This window comes from Ixodes scapularis, unplaced genomic scaffold (genome assembly GCF_016920785.2).
Source record: "Ixodes scapularis isolate PalLabHiFi unplaced genomic scaffold, ASM1692078v2 PGA_scaffold2__306_contigs__length_199485367, whole genome shotgun sequence".
Lineage (NCBI taxonomy): Eukaryota > Metazoa > Arthropoda > Arachnida > Ixodida > Ixodidae > Ixodes > Ixodes scapularis.
The window spans coordinates 33,811,675-33,832,572 of NW_024609857.1; the positions used below are offsets into that span (position 1 = coordinate 33,811,675).

At 42.7% G+C, this 20,898-nt stretch overlaps 2 protein-coding genes across 2 annotated transcripts; one reads left to right on the forward strand and one right to left on the reverse strand.

The window, feature by feature from the left end:
• Positions 1–306: 306 nt before the first annotated feature.
• Positions 307–14,772, reverse strand: LOC8053550 (vacuolar protein sorting-associated protein 52 homolog). The gene is made up of 18 exons (XM_029993084.4): positions 14,632–14,772; positions 14,374–14,449; positions 14,147–14,199; positions 13,989–14,064; positions 10,119–10,186; positions 9,938–10,051; positions 9,799–9,860; positions 9,190–9,340; positions 8,076–8,309; positions 7,947–8,004; positions 6,703–6,836; positions 5,696–5,851; positions 4,491–4,609; positions 4,283–4,406; positions 3,646–3,849; positions 3,404–3,581; positions 1,487–1,605; positions 307–668 (listed from the first exon to the last, which is right to left on the reverse strand). Exons 1-18 carry the CDS (start codon positions 14,656–14,658, stop codon positions 522–524), a joined length of 2,100 nt encoding a protein of 699 aa, XP_029848944.1. The 5' UTR covers positions 14,659–14,772; the 3' UTR covers positions 307–521.
• Positions 14,773–14,975: 203 nt separating this feature from the next.
• On the forward strand, positions 14,976–19,754 carry LOC8053551 (40S ribosomal protein S18). The gene is made up of 5 exons (XM_029993085.2): positions 14,976–15,066; positions 15,256–15,354; positions 15,441–15,527; positions 18,596–18,789; positions 19,648–19,754. The coding sequence occupies exons 1-5, from the start codon at positions 15,064–15,066 to the stop codon at positions 19,724–19,726; spliced, it is 462 nt and encodes a 153-aa protein (XP_029848945.1). The 5' UTR covers positions 14,976–15,063; the 3' UTR covers positions 19,727–19,754.
• The last annotated feature ends 1,144 nt before the right edge of the window (positions 19,755–20,898 follow it).

The following is a 20,898-nucleotide window of genomic DNA, read 5'->3' on the forward strand; positions in this document are numbered from 1 at the left end:
CCCCTTTCTCTCTAGTGTTGTGTGGTAGATACTACAAAGGGGGGAGGGCAGGGATGTACAGGATGCTCACATTATTTCTTGCACGCTTCACATGCAACTTTTGGGGATTTTTGCAAAAGATCTATTGGCACAAACAGCTCTGCTTACTGGTCACTTGGAGCAGTAGGCAGTTGCACATTGCATACTGTATTCCGCTGACCACACAGCAGGTCACTTCACAATTGCAAGAAAGAGGTACTAATTCGCATAGGCCCTTCCAACATTCATGATGAAAACCAGATTGTGACGCCATGTTACAAGGACGTGTAAAGACAAAAAACCTGCTTTTACTACGGTACTAATTGTATCGCCAGGTGACAGTGAAGCTTGGAATGGCCATGCTTGTCGTGCTTGAACGTCCCTGCATTGTTCAGCGATTCGGTTCTCCACACTGATAAGACTGCTCGTTTATGATGCGGTGAATTTTGCAGCTCTCGCTGCTGCGGCACCGGATAAGTTGCTGGCTCGCGGCTCGAGCCAATTCAGAAGTTTGGCTTGTACTTCTTCACCTCCACCATGAGGTGGTGGATGTTGAGGAGCTCGGTACGAACGGTGAGCTGCTTGAAGGGCGCCTGGCTGAGTACCTTCTGGAAACGGTGGTAGTACTGGATCAGCTGCATCAAGGCTGCCTGTAACGGAATGTCGGAAAATATGTCCAAATTGTTGGTTAGCTGAAATAGTTTTGAAAAAAAGCAGCAATGTGCCACCTTAGAGACCGCAAAATTAAATTACCATAAAATCCCAAGCAAGCGCCCACTCAGAATTTGAAGATAATCATGTAAAACGGGGGGATTTTACATTACTTTTACTTCCTAGGTCAACGCTATGTAAAGACGCGTCCTTCGTGTATTTTCCGAATGTTACAAAATTAAGGGGTGGGCATGTATCAGGAAATGGGTGGATGCTCTGTATTTTACACAAAAAAAGAAACACCATTTTTTTGCTTTTGGCCATTAATTCAATCTAAATAGGTAGGAATTCATGTAATAAGTATTTCCATTACATCTATGTTCCTACGGTTTGATTGGTGTAAAACACTCCCTTCTCAAACAATGAGCATTCGTGACACATGATTATAAAACAACCTTGTCCCAAGTTTAGTGCCTTTGGTGCACACAATCCCAATCTGCTATCAAAGCAATCACTTTTTTGTTGGCGAATTTCGCGACGATAATTACGGCAAAAATGTCAGATGGGCAACTCTATTTTTGTAAAAATGATGTCTACTAACAAATATTTCTGCTCAATTATTTCTGATTATTTGTACTTCTACTCGCTAACCTCAAGAAGGATTGTTTTTGATTGAGCCAAATCCTGCTTATAACATTAAATATTTCTCAAAGAAATGCCACACATTTGAGCAACAGCTGAACCAAAAGCTTGACGGCTGTCCACAAGACTAATGAGAAATCTAAAATGCTAGAGAAAGATGGGATATAGCACGAACCTGCAAGATGTTGGTTCCATTCTTGAAATTTGTAAATGTCTGCATGATATCATGGTTGATGTCGTCTATTGCCTTTTTCCAGCCCGTATTGAAGGACCTCACGAGCATGGTGACCTTTTCTGAAACATAATAAAACATCACGCATGTCGCCGCCGGACTAGTGAAGGCTATGTACAGTCTTAAGCTAACATTGCCAATCAGACACCCCCTTGAACCAATATTCTCCCGCAGAGCTGTATCCAGGCAAAACGACCATCCTTCAAAATTTATTTCCTAGAGTACTTTGCATTAATCTTTTTGTGCAATGCCAGCCCAGCTTCTGAGGCACTGAAGCTCCAACAAGGGGGAGCTATTTCTGCCTATGCTGGCCTTCCGGTCTTCAAACTATAACTCAAGATCTGCAAATCCAAAGAACCAGGCGAAATTCATCCCAGCTTCGAAGTAGGATTATGCGAACATTCGAATATTGAAGCGAATAATGCCATATTTGATCTGAAGTTTGAATCAAATGGGACTATTCGGCAACTTAGCATATTTTCAAAGTATTTTGAAGTATGAAATGCTGCAAAACATGCCATAAATCAGGAGAAAAAAAAAAGAGTGAAAATTGTATGCAGTATTACTTGAAATCACTTCATTAACCAAGATTGGAACACAAGTAGCAATAAAAATAAGGAGCAACGAAGCTACCCTCTTGAATCTATTGTGGATTGTGTTTCTAACACAATTCTCAACATTTTTTCCCTAAATAAACCATCTTGTGGCATTGTTCGGTATTTGTGATCTTGACCTTGATTCACTATTATGGAAGATTTACATTATAGATGATTTTTCTGGGCAACTGAAGTGTCCATATTAATTAGGCATGACCGTATTAAAATTAAAGTAATTTTTCAGGCGACCTGGTGAACGATCATGGTAGCGAACCCTTCTGACCTTGTCGTGTTTGTCCTTTTTTACAGCGGAGCTGTTAAGGGTTAGTTTTTCCAGGATCATGTCCGGTACCAAACAAATGTCGACACAACACTCTAGTTGCCGCCGTCGCTCATAGATGGCGCTAGCTGTCCGGAGTGTTGTGTTTGCCGGTTGTCTGCTTGCCACCGTCGCTCATAGATCGCGGCAACCTTTCCAGCCTTGGCAACCAGACAACTGGTTGCTGCCGTCGCTCATAGATGGCGGCCACATTTCTTAGGAGGAAGAAGAGCGGGAACGGAACAAGCGGCGATGTGCGCAGCAGCGCAAATGGTTTCGTAACCGCCGCAAGGCTCCCATCGCCTAAAGTTCGACTGCGTCAAGCGCTTTAGACTCCCTTGCGAAAGAAGAGCAGATCGCTCGCCTGGAAAGCCAACGCCGAGAACAGAAGCTACAGCTCCGCTACTCTTCCTTCTTCACCAGAGTGGAAAGGCTGAAAGTTATTGTTGTTTCCTAGTCTCAAGGGTTCTCTACCATGACTGTATTTACGGCAGCAAACTATTTGCTTAGCTTCGAATTTATTCTTGCAAACAAACTTTTCGCTTTGAACTGGAAAATTCCTGCTCGCACATTCCTACTTCAAAGATATATAAAAAAAAGATAATAATTAAGCATATCTCAATTATATCTGATTAACTCGGAGACACAGATAATTTGTTGCGAACGAGCTGGGAATGTGATCTCGCACGACATCAAATATGTATTGACGTCGCATGACGTCACGAGGTCATGTGATCTGCGTGTAGGTCAAGCGTGTTGCTTTTCACACGATCCCAGGCCCATAACATATTTTGCGTTAAAAAAAAAGGATCCTACTACACTTGTCTTGAAGCCCTTGTACCCTTCCCACTCTTTCCCTAGAGCCACAATTGCTTTTCCCTATGTCGCCCAAAAAGGGTAACTCAGCGTGGCTACCCAATGTGACGAGGACTTTTTTGCGCTTACTCTCTTCCCTTTGCATCACATCAGCTTGGCCTCTTTCTTGAAGAAGCTCGCACTCCTTAACAAAGCTGATCATGCCTCCAAAGTGCGGAGCTAAAATCTCTTCGACGTATTCCTGAGTGCGAGCGTTGAGCAGCTCCTTGAAGCTCTCCGTTTCCTTCGAGTCCTCCTTGGTTCTCTCCTAGAAAACAACGACACTCAGCAACAACTATTCATTGCGATTCCACGTAAAACCGCATTCTCACCAGTAGGACGCTCAACATCATGTCGTAGTTGTTGATCAGAAAGATGAGCTGCTCTTTCCTCCCTTGGAATTCAGCCGCCATTTTGAGAATGAAGTTCTCTACTTCTCCTTGTAAAGCGGCGAGCAGGGAGGCCACGCGTTCGCTCGGGAAATTCTCGTTGATGCTCACAACAGCCGCAGAGAACTCCGCGTACCGCCTTGTAATCTGGATTGAGCAAAATCAAACGAGCAAAATCAAAGGAAATCAGCTTCATTTCTATAAAAAAAATTTAAATGACAGAACATTAAGACACACTATTGTTCCAGCGATGTTACATGAATATAATTAATAATTCAGATTTGAGGTTTGTGCACAGACTCCTTTGAAAAGCAAGCTGGAATCCAATTATCGGAAATCTACCGGTAAGGAGCCTAGCAAATGATAATGAAGCAACTTTTTTAATTCAAAATGCTACCTGTGCCTGAGCACTTAGCACGAAGCTTTAAAAGCTCCAAATAATGGAAGCAAACATTTTCGTGGCCTACTCATATTGTGCTGGGACGTCGATTCGTGGATGTGGCTCATAAGTGGTGTTCAACTTATTCGAGCCAACATGGCACTATAAACAGCACCACCCTTTTTGGTTCATCCAACTTACATAATGGGGACGCATGTCAATGCTTCCCAGTTTCTGCGGGTCACAGTCCCTGATGCTCTGAATGTTCAGCCTCAGGATGTACTCAAACCTCGGGTATAAAAACTGCAGCAGAGATTCCCAATACCTGTAGGAAGCAATTCAATTTTAACATATCTCTAGTGCTGAACTTCCTACAAAGTTAAAGCTGACTGAGTAGCTGGAGACTTGCCTGTCAAGGGCTGGCACCGACCTCTCGTGCATCAGCAACTGAAATCGGTGAATAATGTGGATGCACAGAAAGAGAGCAATGGAATCGTAGCAGTCTTGAACGTACAGCTCCACATGTTTCTGGAAGTTACAAACAGAAAGCCAAGATTAAACAAATGTAAAACAAAACCAAAACCAGTGCCAAAAAAAAAAATTTTTTTTTAATGTTTTTCGTAATAAATGTTTTAAGCGCCTTAACGCAACTGGCATGTGCTTCCTTCGCTTGCACAAGCAACAGGCTTGCTTCACTGGTTTGTTTTCATAGCATGGCAGCCTATTACTTTTCTGAATAATTAGACTACACCATCAGAATTTCGGCAAATGTACCAACTTGGACATTCTCCGCACAAAGAGCAACGAGAAACAAACATCCCAAAACACTCAATGAAGCAATGTGCAGAACAGATTGTTATGAATACTACTTTTTTCCACGTTCTGATCACAAACAGAACTCACTCCCAGGAAAATGCAGGTCCTTCGTTTTTATACCTAATGAATGAGTTGCCAGAATTTTGATAATTCAGGTTTAATGAATTCCTGATGTACTTTTTTTTTCCCCGCTTCTATAATGTGACACTTTTATTGTTTGTATCAAAAATGATAATGCCACATTTTTCTCACTATTTGTGCAGAGTTTTGCTTATTTTAAGAAAGTGTCATGTTGTGCACCAATTATGGGTACAGTGGTACCACACCCTTGTATTTTTTTGTTGTTGTTGAGATTTTTCAATTGTTTTTCCTACCTTGGCTGCCCTTAGCGGTCGGTAGTATGTATAAATACTAGACATCATACGGCTACACAAAAACATGATGCAGTAATATCTATCCATCAAGGTTTATGCCTATACAGTGCAATCCACTTATAACGATACCACATATAACGATGTACCGCTTATCACGATCAGTTCCTAGAGGTCCGTGCGTTCTTGCGTTGGTTGCGTTGGTTAAAACGATGGCATTTTCGGGGTTTTTCACTATCATTATAACTGGATTGCAATGTATACGAAAAGGTTAAGGCTGTTATAACATCCTGCAAACTGCAAGGTCTCGATGAATAAAAACAAACTTGAAGTATCAGGGACTTAATATGTGTGTGCACCTGTGCATATAGCTGCACACTAGCAATAAAAAAAGGAAATAAAAGGTGTCAGAACAAACCAGGCGTACCAGAAACATGGTCAAGGTTTTGCTCATGATCAAGTTGAACAAGTCTTGAGCAGCGCTGCCAGAACACATGAAGAACTCGGTGACAAAGAGGTACTCCCTGCAGGCATTGTCAAGCAGGGCATACTGCTGACTCCTGAACAGGCTCTCAAAGGGGTACTGCAAAGCAAGGTGCACCCTTAGCGAGAAACTGGTCGAGGCAGAATGGTGTTGTCAAGTTCACCCGGACATGTATGCAACGCATTACTTCTACCTTGTTACTTTTTTTGGTAATGAGTAACATATTTAGATACTTTTTTAGAAAAATAATGAGCAACATACTTAGCTACTTTTAAGGCCAAGTAACGAGTAATGATATTTCGTTACCTTTGAGGAGTAACGTGTAGAACAACATTTAAACAGCCTCGTTTTAATCCCAACCTGGGTATGCATCTATTGCGATAAAGCCAGATGGGTAACCAAAAAAACAGTTAGCCATATTTATCGCTGAACACGTCAGGTGAACTCTACAGCTGGGAATGTCCTTCACCTAGGGAACACAATAAGGCATGTTGGTTGAACCTTCTAGAATCGTGTACAGACTGAATGTAAACCCGGAGGTTGCCAACGCAGGAAGGCACAGAACCCATCATCAACTTCAAACTTTAGAAGCAGAGAAAACAAAAGAGCAAGGGGAATCCCAGATTCAACACCTCTTCCTGAAGCACAACACTGCCGTTCCCTCGAGCGCGTCAGTAGAACAACTCTCCAGCGTAGCCGGAGGTGTATTCTCAAGGAAGTGGGGATGCATAACCGATGAAAACTTCGAGAGGCAGCTACTGCTTAGGTGCAATGACTAGTGAAAAGAAAATAAACCACAAAGCAAAACAGTAGTGTATTTGGTCGTCAAAGTAACGAGAAAGGTAACCCATAACATATGAGGTAAAAGAAACGCAATCATTTTAAGAATCGGTAACGAGTAACGGTATTTAGTTACTTTTTTTGGGTAACGTGTACGTGTCTGAGCTCACCCTTGCATCATTCTTCTGAGCAGCGTGCGGCACGATGATGGGACTCTCCAGTTCTGTGGTCAGAATGTTGTTTCTGGTCCCCACGGTGAAAACTGTCGACCGGTTCTTCAGGGACGGCTTTGAACTGAAGAGACTTAAGGATGCATTAAGGAAAAAAAAGCAAGCTCTCATTCCAACATCACAAAAAATAATTAAGTTTAGTACCCAGCAGCTTTGCAACACATTTGCAGGCTTATCAATGCAGTTTTGTCATGCCTGTCATACAAATGTATAAGTGCCACTTATATACAAAATTTTTGGTGAAAAAGTTTGTTTATAGGGAGCTGTGACTTATGAATGGTTGGACTTACAGACAGGAAAATACGGTAGTCTATTTTCTCGAGCCTCTTGCCATCGATGCCTCATTTCGTACCCACCTTTCCGTTTTCATCTACACTATGCCAGAAATGGCGTATGCGGAGCAATGGATAAGAACTGGAAACAAATTATTCACACAGTTCCTTACTTGAGGTTGTAGTGGCTCTTTTTATCAATATTCCCGACAGCACAATGCTGCAGGTAAGAACGGGCCATAGGCAACAGCTCTTACCACAAAGTATGGGAAGCAGTTTGAAGCTTCCAAGACACCCTTTCAAGCTCTTCCTACCACCTTGCGACAAAAAGTGAAGAGTTACGTTGGCTGTTGTTCAGCTCCTACAACATAAATAGGGTGCACACACCCCACGTGAATATTATTTATAGATCTGCAAGCAAATGTATTTCTTGGAGCAGTGGTTCTCAAAGGGAGGTCCACGGACACTTCGGGGTCCCTGAAGGGTTTTGGGGTCACTGGAGTTTTAGAGGTCACTGAAGTCTCAACCATCGGTGGTTGAGAACCACTGTACTATAGTTTTACTTACTGGAATTACCTGCCACACCATGGTCCCAGCTACAGTTGTGCAGTATACTGTAAGAGACTATTTTCGTGGGCTCAATATTTTACAAACATTGTGGAATGTAGGTTCCAGGAATATTTTAAGGACACTAAATTTCACAATTTGGAGAGATATACTATGTACTTGTTACCACGGGGTGACATATTAGCGTTATAAATTTTCTGCATTATTTTTCGAGTTACACAATTTGCAAAAATTAGGTTCTCGTGATAATCAGGTTGTTTACAGTATATGTTTGACAGCTCCTTTGCAATGCAAGAGTACACAAGAAACTGGGGAACAATTTAACTTTTGAACAGCAAAGGATATTTCTCTTGGTGGTGTCCTCGACGCCCATCAGGTCGTCTTTCTCGGCCACTTCTTCGAACTGGAAGGAAAAGCAAAGATAAGAAAGAGTGTCACGAGAGACACGTGGCCAAGCCCGAGCACTCGTCCGACCTGCAGCTTCATGAGCCGGTTGGTGTAACTCTTGAAGTAGGAGAAGAGGATCTTGCCCATGGTGTCCACATATTCGTCCCGAATCTCCCGTGCAATCTCCCGCTCGTGCGTCATGAGGAACTGGTAGCAGAACTTGTGCTTGAGCATGGCATTCTGGGGCACCTGGTAGTTGGTGGTGGGCTTGCGGAATGAGTACACCTTCTGCAGCAGGTACTCCCGGATCTTGGCAATCGCCTGAAGAACAGCGGAAGGACCAGACAGAATGCAGTTCGCACAGAAAGCTGAGATGGGACGATTTGGAGGCATGCAACGCTTAAATGGTCACTAAGCTTCTTTTCGAATTTTGTCCGACCGAGAATCAAATTTGAAAATATTAGTATAAGAGTGGTAACCTGGGTGAGTCGGTAATGCATTACTAAGAAAAAACAGTGCGAAAATTTGGATAAGCAAAAACTGTGCGTGTTTTGTCTACTCCTTCTACCGTAGTGAATTTTTTGTTGTGTTTTTCCTTAGTAAAATTTGGAAGCTCACTAAATACATAAATATAGTTAGATTTTTAGTTTCGACTGTAGTTGCTCTATAAAGCTGCTTTATTTTAGGTAAAGCACCATTAATAAAGTTAATTTGAAGCAAAGATAGAAAGTTACATGTGGCGGTGAGACTGCCACGAAGACTGTCGGAAGATAAATAAAGGTGCGTGTCCTTATCTTGATACCGTCATCTCTTTTTGAGTGTCACTGTGAGTGTAATGCATTGCCAAATGAAAAACAAAAATTATCCTGTTTTTAAGATGGAGACATCTACATCCACAAGGTGCGTCTTCAAATTGCCGAATCATGAAAGTCATGAAGAGTTCGAGAAACGAACCTGGCTAAAGAATATTTTTTCAAAATATTTTTCGAAATGCTTATGTCAGTGACAAAAGTAATGAGAGATAGGCATGAATGACATTTTAACTTCTGCAAAGGCGCAGAGCTTTCGTCAATTACCGGGTCGCCGAGCAAACTAGACACAGCAAGGCATCCTTTTCAACCAGAAAACTGTAAGACCCCATTCTCTATTTCTATTATGTGCCTGTTGCTCACCATTTAAAATGAATTCAGTTTTTGCTTACTTTGAACTTGAGCTTCTCCAGTATGTCTCTGACATCCTGGCACGACCTTGAGTCTTTGAAGGACTGCTCTTTCACGAATGAAATCTTGTGGTCCAAGACATAAAGTTGCTCCAGAAACTCCTTTTCCGTCACTGGCATCTCCAAAATGTTGCTGCCAGAAAGAGACATCAATTGTACAGGGCAACAGCTTGGCACATGCCAGTATTTTTTACAAATCTGACAAGATGACAAGTATGATGTCAGTACATTTCACAAGTACTGGATGAGGTGTTGCTCATGTGATAAGCAAAAGTAGGAAATCCAGCAAATCGACAATACTTCCAAAATTAACAGCGAGATTAGATAAATGAGGATCAGGAAAGAAAAGTAATTTATTAGTTGCAATGTTTCAGTTCACTCCCCTTCAAATGAACAAAAGTTGTTCAGGGGCTCTTTTCAATTCTGGGTTTCCAGTTCCCTTAACGTTGCTCTGGTTTTGGCACCAGTGTCCAGCACTGGTACATCAGTGAAATTAGGAACACTACTATAAGCAAGAATAAATACCTCTTTACAAGTTGTAACAATAAAATGGTAATAAATAATATAAAAAATAAAAATGAAATTACTCACTTAATCATAGCCTCAGGAACAATGATGTCATCTACAAACTGGCTAAGCTCTCCTCGCACAGCCTGTGAAAAGTATTGATGGATTATTGCACACTTCAATCTCCGCAGCATGATTTACGCAGCATTTGAAGAAGATTCACCTGCCGATTCTTCAGTCGCACATTCATGGACACGGACTGCTGCTGCAGAGTCAGGATTTCATGGCTAATGCTTCCCAGATCTTCTTGGAATGTCTTCAGCATGTTCTCCATGCGCTGCATGCAAAGGATTAACATCAGTAGTAACAGGCTAAGCTGGTATCTCTAAAACACAGGCAATTACCTCGAGAATTTCGTCACATGCGGCAATCTGGTTGTGCAGGCTCGCAATGTTGACGCTTTCTTCTATGTCTGTCCGCGCTGAGGAAAGCAAGGACTGGCAGAACAGAAACTAAATAGTCTGCTTCACTTTAAATTCACAAACAAAGCCTTAAAAATAAAAAAAAATTTTTCCAACTTTTTTTTCTTTTTTTTTTTTTTTTCAGACTGCCAGGGTAATACAGCACAAAAAGAATGGGCAGGCACTCCACACGGTGCAGAAGAAACCAAACCCTTGCAATGCTAAAAGCTAAGAATGGTGAGTACTTACTCCCCCAAGGGAGTATACGCTTTCCCTACAGGGAGAAAACAATGGGAAAACCGGAAAGCATAAAGCTAGAAGAGCGAGCCTCACGGTTTGAACGTGCTGGCCCATCGACATGCATTCAAACAGCGCAAAAGCACTCATGCTTGTAGCGTTGGCTTCTCTCCTTAAAGGGGTACGGAAACGAAAATCCAGCACTCACTTTTCAGCTTTAATGTGTTGCATGTTGCAACATAACCTCAAAGATACCAGTCTTTCGTCGAAAGGCACAAAAACACTAATTTTAAAGCTAAGTTAAACAATCTTTCAATGTGCACCTGGTGAATGCATGTGGAGCCTGTTTGGAATGTAATCTAGCAACGTTGGGGAACTTGCTACATAGTCATGACATAGCAAGTTCCATCAGAGCAGTGCCTCTCTTTGGAATTCAACATTCTCCTTCATAGCTTTTCTCAACTCACAAATAGTGCATTGTACCAAACCCTCGTTCGTGCACCCGGACACAGCCATTCTCCCCCTAGCAGATTAGCGCGTCGCTCAAAATTTTGACAAAAGTTGCTTTTCCCACCCTGTTCACCCCAAGCTGACAGGGCGGTGGAAGCTACATGCTCCTTGGGCCAGCCACATGCTCGTAACCCCACGGGTACTTCGAACAGCTCGGTTGTAACGCGTTGACGCTATTGACACCACCACAACGCTTACAACGCCACCAACGGCAAAGCTCACCACGCCTGCCTTGCTACTCCACGAACGCGGGGAATCATTTTTTTCTGTTTTTGTTTGCGCCGGATATCCCATGACGCATCGCGCTCTCCATTCGCTTCTCTTCGAGCGCTTGCTTGAGTGCATTGTTTGGAACGAAAAATATAGCCAATCGTTCAAAATACAAACGGGCGATTATCATTTACAGTTCTTATCCATCGTGCTTGACACATTTCCGAACGAAATTTGAATATTTCAATTTTTGTTTCCGTACACCTTTAAAGGAAGATAAAATGATACTTTCACTTTGGCTGAACACTGTTTAGACTTATGCCTGGTGATCATTATAAACTTAATATTTAATCACACTTCAAAGAAAAGAAAGCAGTATAAAAGTCACTCCTCCGCTCGTGCCCAGAACAAGTAGTCGCCTGCTCTGTCTCTGCTTTGTGCCACAAACGTTCATCGTAGCCAACATGCATAGGTTGGCAATCCTCAGAGCAGACGGTGTTCTGGCCAATGTTAAAAGCTTGGCGATTTCTCTCGTTGCAAATATTAGTCATGAACAAGAATCGGAATATCTGCTGATGCACCGAGTGTACTCAAGTGCAAGGCAAGCTACCATATGGTGCTCATGTCCAATCCAAGCGCTGCATTAAACTGTCATTTTTTGAGACCGATCTAGCATCATTATTTGGGTATGCATACTGATCACAATAAAATCAGAAATAACTTTAAATAAATCTTTTTTTTATTTTTTATTTCTGTCACTGTTATGTTTTGCAGTGTGCATGTGTAACACTGCATGATAAATAGTTTGCAAAACTCAAATTTCAATACATTTTATGCCTTCTTTAAGGTAAAATGTGCTATATTTGTGTATTATTGTGATGAAACATAACTAGGGTTCGGATTTTTCGGTTTAAACCGATAAAAAACAATAAAAGTATGCTGAATCCATTTTCCGAAATTTGGTTTTAACCGAAAAAGGTCAGTCTTTACATTCAGCATTTTCGATTAAAACCGATAAAAACAGGTAAAAGTATGTCAAATCCATTTGATAAAACTCAGTCTTAACCCGAAAAGGTCACTTTGACCTTCCAGTCATACCGCAGAGCTGTGACAAAAAAGTGGAACGACAGTGCCTATCGAAACGTGTCCAAATGTATGGGATACATGGGATACGTGAAGTCCGAAACGCCCCATGACTTTACCATGTACGAGCGTGTTTTCAAACTTGGAAGACTGACTTGATGCAAGTTCTGCATGTCGTGTTGTGCTTCAAAATGTTGCATCGTGTCTCTTCTGGCGGTCACAATTGGTTGATCGGCCGATTTTGGCTCAAGCAGCGCTTCACTTCCTCAGCCTGCCGGTGTCCAGTGTTAGCATTGAGAGGACATTCTCGAAGCTCAGTGTCATATTAACAGGAAAGAAAAAGTGTGGATCAACGAGGAGAACCTGGGAAAGTACATGTGTGTGTGTACTATAATAAGATCACGTAATCCTGATATACAGAAGGTGAAGTTCCATGATTTTGGGCATATAGGCTTCATATCTGACTTGTTTGTACTTCAGTGTATCTGTGCCGTTATTCTTTGAGTAATCACAAATATCAGAGCTACAAGGATAATCTGATCCAGTGTCCATTGGTGTTTATTTTATATTGGCCGAAAAAAGCCGATAAACTTTTGTGGGCATAAATATACACCGATAAAAACCAAAAATTGAATTTTAAAATAAACACCGAAAAAAGTATGCCGAATTTTGAAAAAATAGAAACCGAAAAATCCAAACCCTAAACATAATCAAAGAATGCACATCGCATCAATGAGCATATTTGCAACTAACGGAGATTTAACATCCCTTCAAGGTGCTCAATGTTTAAAGGGCAACTCCGCTTAATTCCAAAGATTTTGGAATAATGAGTGATCTTGCATTAAAAAGCTTTAAGAAAAGACTCTACGTCATTTGCTTCAAGAAAAATGGGATTTATATTGTTATACCTAATTTTAAACACAAGCAGAAATCAAAACCGAAACTTTGACTCTGTCCAGCAACATTGACCTCAGACCGCCAAGAACATGGCTATCACGTGGTATGAGAAGTCACGTGATCTTCTACGCAACGACAGGCGGGATTAGGGCGGGCGTGCCAGGCACGAGTGTCGTCTGCACCGCACTCTTTACCACCTTTTGTTGCCTACGACATTCGACGACGTCTGCACAAGTGCAGCATAAGTCTGCACACCTAGTGTCCATAGTGTGAACAAAACCCAGAGTGACAATAATCACAAACGGTGAGACGACGACGGTGGTTGTGACGCGGGGGACGGTGGTAATGGCGGGACCACGGCAAGACGGCTTCAAGAAGCGTGCTGCGCAGGCACATTACATCAATCCAGTGGACACAGCTGAGCGCTGAGAGGAAAAGTTTCCGACGTCGCCCATTACGCTTGCCCGGAGAAGTAAAAGCAAGCAAAAAGGGGCAATGATAATGACGTTTAGATCAATGTTGGCTGCGCCCACACCATAGCCTTGACTGCGCCGTTGGTTGCGCCTTAATTCGCCCGCTCAAGTCAGCTGATTTCGGCAACTTGACGAGTTGCAAAGTTTGCCGGACCGTTTGAGACACATTTAGACAGAACTAGGTCATAATATTTGACGTGTGGTCTTCCTAGGTAATACTGAAGTGGACTGCATTGTTTTATCAAAAACAAAAATGAAGCGGAGTTGCCCTTTAATGTTGTTGAAAAGATTCTCCACAACATACAGCAAAAGTATAGCTGAGCGACGTCATCTGAAAACATCACGCTGACAAAGACAAATATTTTTGTCAGCGGCGCGAAGTTGCGGAATGTTTGAAGGATACAATCTTGAATCGAAGCGTTTTCAACTTCCTTCAGATCCTTTTCCACTTGCAACGAGTACTGTCGCAAGTCCATTCCCTGAAAATTGCCGATGTTAGTTATTGCAACGAGTTAGAAAAGATATAATAACTCATGCTTGCAAATGTAGAAAACTTCATACCGATTGTAAGGCTTCTTTGATAAATTCATCTTCGAGGTTCTCTTGGATGTGCACTGTTTAGGGATAAACGCAATGCAAGAGTGAAAAACAGAAAAAAAAAACAAAAAAAAAAACAAGAAATTTACATTATTTTTATTATCACGCTTGTCATAGATGCCACACATAAATATGCGCCTAGATGAAATTATGCGAGTATTTGTGAAATGACAGACAACAGAAAAAGATACCATCGACTTCATCGAACGTTGGATCATCCAGATCAAACGGAACCTCATAGATATTCCTGGCATCTCCATTGCCCTCCTGAAATCGATACATCAAGACAGGGTAATATTTTAATTACTGTCCTGAGGTACTCCACCGAACCTGATTTATAAAGTCAGTGACACTATTTTGGTTCGGTAGAATCGTTTGCGGCATGAAGAAAAACAGCTTGGTGAGTATCAGGATAGGGAATGCTTCGCAAGGTAAAATAAATCCCCTACCTCAAGAGGCTGTTTCACAAATTCCATCGTGATGTCATCTGCGCTCTAGAAAAGGATCCTTGCCCTCCCAGCGACAATCAACTGAGAAATGTAGCAAATCGAACAGCGACCGCCCACCATAACGAAGCTAGCGAACGCGGCAATGGGATTTCGTTGGCTTAGCAGCTTGATACGCGACAAAGCTGTTTGGCTTTTGGCCTTTTCTACTAAAACGTTTAAAAATAAAATCGTAAAACAGTATTTTTAATAATTATTTTGGGAATAAAAACAGTAGAATTGTTTAAAAAGATCCACAGTATTTATTTTGTGACCGGTATAATTAAATGCATGTTCTCACTAATTTTAGCCATATTGGCTGGAAGTGACGTAGAATGCCGGAAACAGAAACAATAGCACGAAAACAACTTCCTTTCCGACATTCACAGGAGCAAGATGGTAGGTGCCTTTTCGTGCTTATAATTCCATCAATGTTAATCGTCGATAAATTCGGAAAATGTAACTTTGCGATGGAGAAATATAGTAGTAATATGAATGGTTCATAATATTCGTACATCAGTTTTGCGTCACGCCTTTTTAGTTGAGCGCGCGGGAGTATTCTAAAATGCCCTCCTTGTCGGCTTGCAGTCGCTGGTGATCCCAGACAAATTTCAGCACATTCTTCGTGTTCTCAACACGAACATCGATGGACGGCGCAAGGTGATGTTCGCCCTGACAGCCATTAAGGTAAAATTCGGCATCCCTCCAGCGTTTTTGCTGCGACAAGAGCTACGCAACGGCTTTCATTGAAACGTGCGGCTGTTTTGTTGCAGGGCGTAGGGCGCCGCTTCTCAAACATGGTGTGCAAGAAGGCCGATGTCGACCTGAACAAGCGCGCCGGAGAGCTGACTGAGGAAGAGGCAAGTGTCTAGTTCAGCATCGGCGCCTTCTGACAGCACAAATGATTTGAAGCTTTCATTTCGCTGCAAAAACGTGTAGTGGTCTGACAGCAGCACGAATCGGTTGGTATCTAGTCTAACGCGGTCTTCATAGGTCTTGGTAGTTTTTGAAATTGCTGCGGTGTCTGTTGGAACTCGTGGAACACTACCTAAGGCCTGCTTCAGACGGGGCAATTTTTTCCCAGCGTCTTGACTTTACAACGCCAGCAACACGGGCCTCCCGCATTCACACGCAGCAACTCCTAAAGCTCGACTTCATGTTTTGTTATCATTAAAATCTTGTATGTATTGCGCTATTTAGACGCAAAGTTTCACGTTAATAACGTGTTTCTATATCTTTTAACTGCATTATTTAGTCTCCATGAGACAATTTTGTCATGAAAACAATCATATTTTAAACCTTAACTAAGTAAACCTGTCTAGTTATGATCCTCACCACCACAGGGGGTCCATATCACATGAGCAAATAATGTTTTAGCGAACAGCGACATTTGAGCGAATCGACGAAATTTGAAATATTCCCGTCGTGTTCAAAATAGGTTGAATATGATCCACAATATCCGTAAATGACAATCGCACGTTTGTATTTTGACCCTGGTGGCTGTATTTTTCGTTATAAACGGCCCACCCTGGCAAGCGCTCGGAGAAGGCCCAGCTTAGAGCACGTGACATCCAACGCAATCGTGACGTAAGAGGATGGCCTAGTCGTTCCAGCCGCCGAAGCGGCTGCTTTTGTACGAATTTTGAGTGACGGGTTAATCTTCTATAATCTTCTAGGGGGACAATAGCGACTTCTGCGACACACAAAAGGGATTCTCGGGAAGAGGGGAGTTCCTCCTTCCCCCCTTCTCTCGTCGTGGCCGAAGACGAGACAACCTCCGTCACTAGCTGTCTAGGTTCCTAGACGAGCATAACAAACGAGGCGTTAGCGACATCCACCAGGTGCTCTTGGCTAATAGTTTAATTCGTTTTAAAATTCCTTTTCGAGACTTTTTTAACAAGAATTGGTATGTTTCATGTGATACTGCTCTTTTGAACACAGACCAAAAAAATGAGCGCCGAAATTTCGTTGTAGTATCCCTTTAAAGGGCAGTTCCGAAAAATTTAGGCTGACTTGTGATTCAAATTCACAAAGCACTACTAAACAACTCTACGTCTTCGGATTCGCGAAATGTGGAATATTATTTGTGTAATCTTAATTTGAACATCAGCTGATACCGAAACTTCGGTTGCGTCAGGCAACATTGGTCTCGGGTCGTCAGAGTCATGGCCACGTCACGTCGAACCACGTGGTCTTGTGACGTTCGGCAGGAAGCGAGAAACAGGACACGCGACGCGGGCAGGTCTTTTTTCTTTTTTTCTTTTTTAATGGACGCGGGCAGGTCGCTTCGCATGGCGTGGACGGTGATGGCCCGAGGGAGAGGGGGAAGGGGAGAAGACGAAAGAGAAGGGGAGTGGAGAAACAGACCGATAAGCGCGCGGGGCAGCGCAAACTAGCGCGTCCGTGTTACGGTGATGTCGTGAACGCCCCGTCAGCCAACACCGGGAGGAGAAACTAATGACGTCATCATTCAATTTCGCTCTGAGAAGTAAAAACAAGCAAAACGTGAGAATGACGTAGTCACGCCTCTGACGTAGTGGCTCAGTGTCTGCTGCTCCAACTCCGTGGCATTGACTGCGCTGATGATTGCGCCTCGCGCCGTACGCTAGAGTTGGCAGATCTCGGCGACTTGGCTCGCTTGAAGGTTTGCTGGCCAGTTTATTAAATATATAAACGGAATTAGATCGTAATATTTGACATGGGGTCTTCCTATATGATACTGAAGAGGGCTACATAGTTTTCTAAATATCAAAAATGAGGTAGAGTTGCCCTTTTAGCCACCCCTCCGCACTGTGTGCGGCGGTCATTGCAAAAATGTTTACCAACTTGGTCCACCTGTAAACACCGCAAACTTTTCGCTAAAGTGTCCAAAGTTCTTTTGCTTCCGCTCCAAGAGTTTCGGAGTCGATGCGAGCAATTGTGTGTTAGTGCGAAAATCTAGGGAATCGTAGAGAACTTTCCAGCATCCCTGAAATTGCTTGGAAAATTGCCCCGTCTCATGCAGTCCTAATGAGCAAGCAGTGTAAACTCAAATCAATGTTGCCACATACAAGAACTGGACAGTCATCATGATTTTGTTTTTCTCAACTAGCTACCTACTAGCAGTGGTGCCATGCTCTTATACCCTAGTTGCACGGGCGCTCTCAACTGCCATTGAGTTAACGACAGTTGGCTCAATCGCGATCAGCCGGAGTTACACGGCGGCCTCAACTCTCATTGAGCCGCTAATGACAGTTGAGTTCAACTGAGCTCCCTTACCTCAGTTCAACTGAACGGACTTCCCCAACCACGTCCTCAACGGAGGTAAAATGGCGCCTGTCCGCGGGACCGCTACCGCCGACCATCGTTTGCGAGGCACTTACTGTTTCGGAATGCAGGGGGAGGTGTCTAGAAAGAATCGTAGCAGCAAAATATCCGGGAAGGAATAGGTTTAGGTGCCCCAGCTGCCGCTAAAACGATCCCGGCGAGCCACAAAACGAGCGAAGATGGCGTTGGGACCGGCTGTATAAATGGACAAATAGTAATGGGTGCACCCATCGTAGCGGGCGGTAGTTTCCGCCACCTATCTTAAAATATGTGCAACCTAACCCTGAATCTGCTTTGGTAGTCGTGCAAACGCCGCTAAAACCAACAAGGTATTGAACATATTGTATGATATTCTTATAATAAATAAAAGGTGTGTCTCCGAGTAAAATACTTAAACAATGAGACTGATCACGTGGCACAAGAACTAGTTTCGTTTTAGCTTCGACTGGGTTCTAGAGAGCCGTGTAGCACCATCTCAGTTCAGTTTAGTTCAATCACAGTTGGCGCCGATAACTGTGATTGAACTCAATAACAGTTCAAAGCTCCCGTGTAACTAGGGTATTAGTCTGCTGGTTCTGCAATGAAATTGTGCTTACCCACTGACCTCTGTTCTCTCTGGCAGGTGGAGAAGCTGATCACGATCATGTCGAATCCCCGCCAGTACAAGATCCCAGACTGGTTCCTGAACAGGCAGAAGGACATCAAGGACGGCAAGTTCAGCCAGGTGACGTCGAACGCCTTGGAGAACAAGCTGCGTGAGGACCTTGAGCGGCTGAAGAAGATCCGTGCCCACCGGGGTCTCAGACACTTCTGGGGGTGCGTATAGCCGGCGTCATTTGCAAGCTGACCATGCTGTTAATTTGTGGAGGTTACCTGTGTTGAAGATTGATGGCTGGCAGAAGTTAGCACAGTGTAATTGCAATGTAAAGTTATTCGAGGAGCAGCTCCTTGGAATGCCTTGAACAGCAGCTGATGTTTTCTCTATGTGCACACAATTACCAGGATGTTTTCTTTTTTCACATTTTACACAAACAAAGTTTTACAGAAAGTTAGTGCCTTGAATTAGTGACCTTTCCCACACTAGTATTTTAACAAGTCATTCAATTTTAAGGATAAAAGCACTTGCTTGTGTGTAGTTTCATTGTTTCTGTGAACCTGGTATCTTGGCACAAAAATATAATAGGAGGTAGTTTTTCTGTTGTCACTGCAGTCTCGGGTAATTATACATTTATGAGCTTACACCAGCTCACTTGCGCCCTCGCATTTTGTAGATGTAATGCCAAGTTTTTTGTAAGCTTCACATACCTGACTGGAAGTCCATTCAAAGTGGAATAGACTTCCGTGGGGACAGTATTGCAAAATGGTCGAAATCTTCAGTGAGGTTGTCCTTTTAGTTTGACATGCTCTCTATAGATAGCTATGCCTGTTTTGTTGTATCTTTGTTTTGAAAATTGTATACCACAGTTAGTGGATCATGAAAGGACACAGCACTTGAGAACGCCATAGAACTCGTGCACAGTATGAATGTAAACTTGCCTGGATGTGATGTGCTCAGACTATAATTTTTTAAATGTTAGCACTAGGGCTGTTAGGCCTTGTTGGCTCGTCGTCTAAATGTGCCAAGCATATCGAGAGGGCCTTTCTGAAATTAATGAAATCTGTGTCTTCCTGCAGCCTGCGTGTGAGGGGACAGCACACCAAGACCACTGGCAGGAGGGGAAGGACTGTTGGTGTGTCCAAGAAAAAGAACTAAGGGCTTCAATAAAAGTGTTGAGCATCAATGGTTTGATTTCTTTAGGGTGCCTGCATGCATGAATGATGGCACTCTGATACGCTGGTTCCTTCACTTGCTCTTGCCTTGTGGTGTGAAGTGGGTGGCAGCGATCTTCTAGGATGATGAATTTTAAATGCTGTAAAGTTGCAGAAGATTTTCTTTAGCAAGCTGTTTACTGAAATCATATTCTATTGAGCCCAGCTTCTGCTCTTGCAACATTTTGGGCCAAATAAGGTTCCTGTACCATCTTTATATAGAACTTTTGTGCCAAAAGGCTGAAAACGAGCCCAATTTGATGTGAAATTTTGTCAAGTCAAAATACAGCATTTATCTATTTGCTCAAAACACATCTAAAGAGTGATTTTTCTTTCAGATGTTGGGCTATATATACAGAATATTTACCAAATATACCCGTTTTAACCTTAAGAACCGTAGTAAAAAAGGTCTGGCTCCTCGCGGAGCTTTACAAATTTCCCCCTTTATGTTGATAGTTAAGATATATGTAGGTGAATTTGAGATTAGATATATGTTATCTTATTAAGACATACATGGTTCCAAAAGCCAAAAGGATTGCCTTTTCCTCCGACAACCAAAACTCGTAAGAACTACTTCGTGCCGCGTTTGAACAATGAGCAAAACTTGCCATTTTCTTGAGGTGAAAACGGGTGTAGAATCCTGTGCTTCATAAACATTCTATAGTCGGCGAGTGGTCAAGAACGAAGTGGAAGCTCCTCCCACCTCTTTCCACTTTAGTAGAGCGAAGGATGAAGATACGACCTCCTCTCCACTGTTTTCTCTGCCGAGATGGAAAGGGGTGGAAGGATCTTCCACATCGTCCTTGACCTGTCGCCGACTGTAGACCAGTGCATTCAGTGATCCAAAAATAATCTGGAATCATCCGAGAGGTAGCACTTCAGTGAAATGTAAACCATTACAAACCTTGTACTTGCTGCAAAATGTGTTTATTTAATGAAAATATACCGGTAACTAGATGCAATGAATGATTAAATGTATCCCAGGAAGTTTGCTGGGGACTAAAATGGAACTCGCTGGTTGCTTGCAGCTATTGGGAGGCCAGAAAAGCTATGCTGGAAAAGGTATCTGGTTGCACATAATGCAAATCCAGTTCTTAAATAAGGCACATTCGTTTA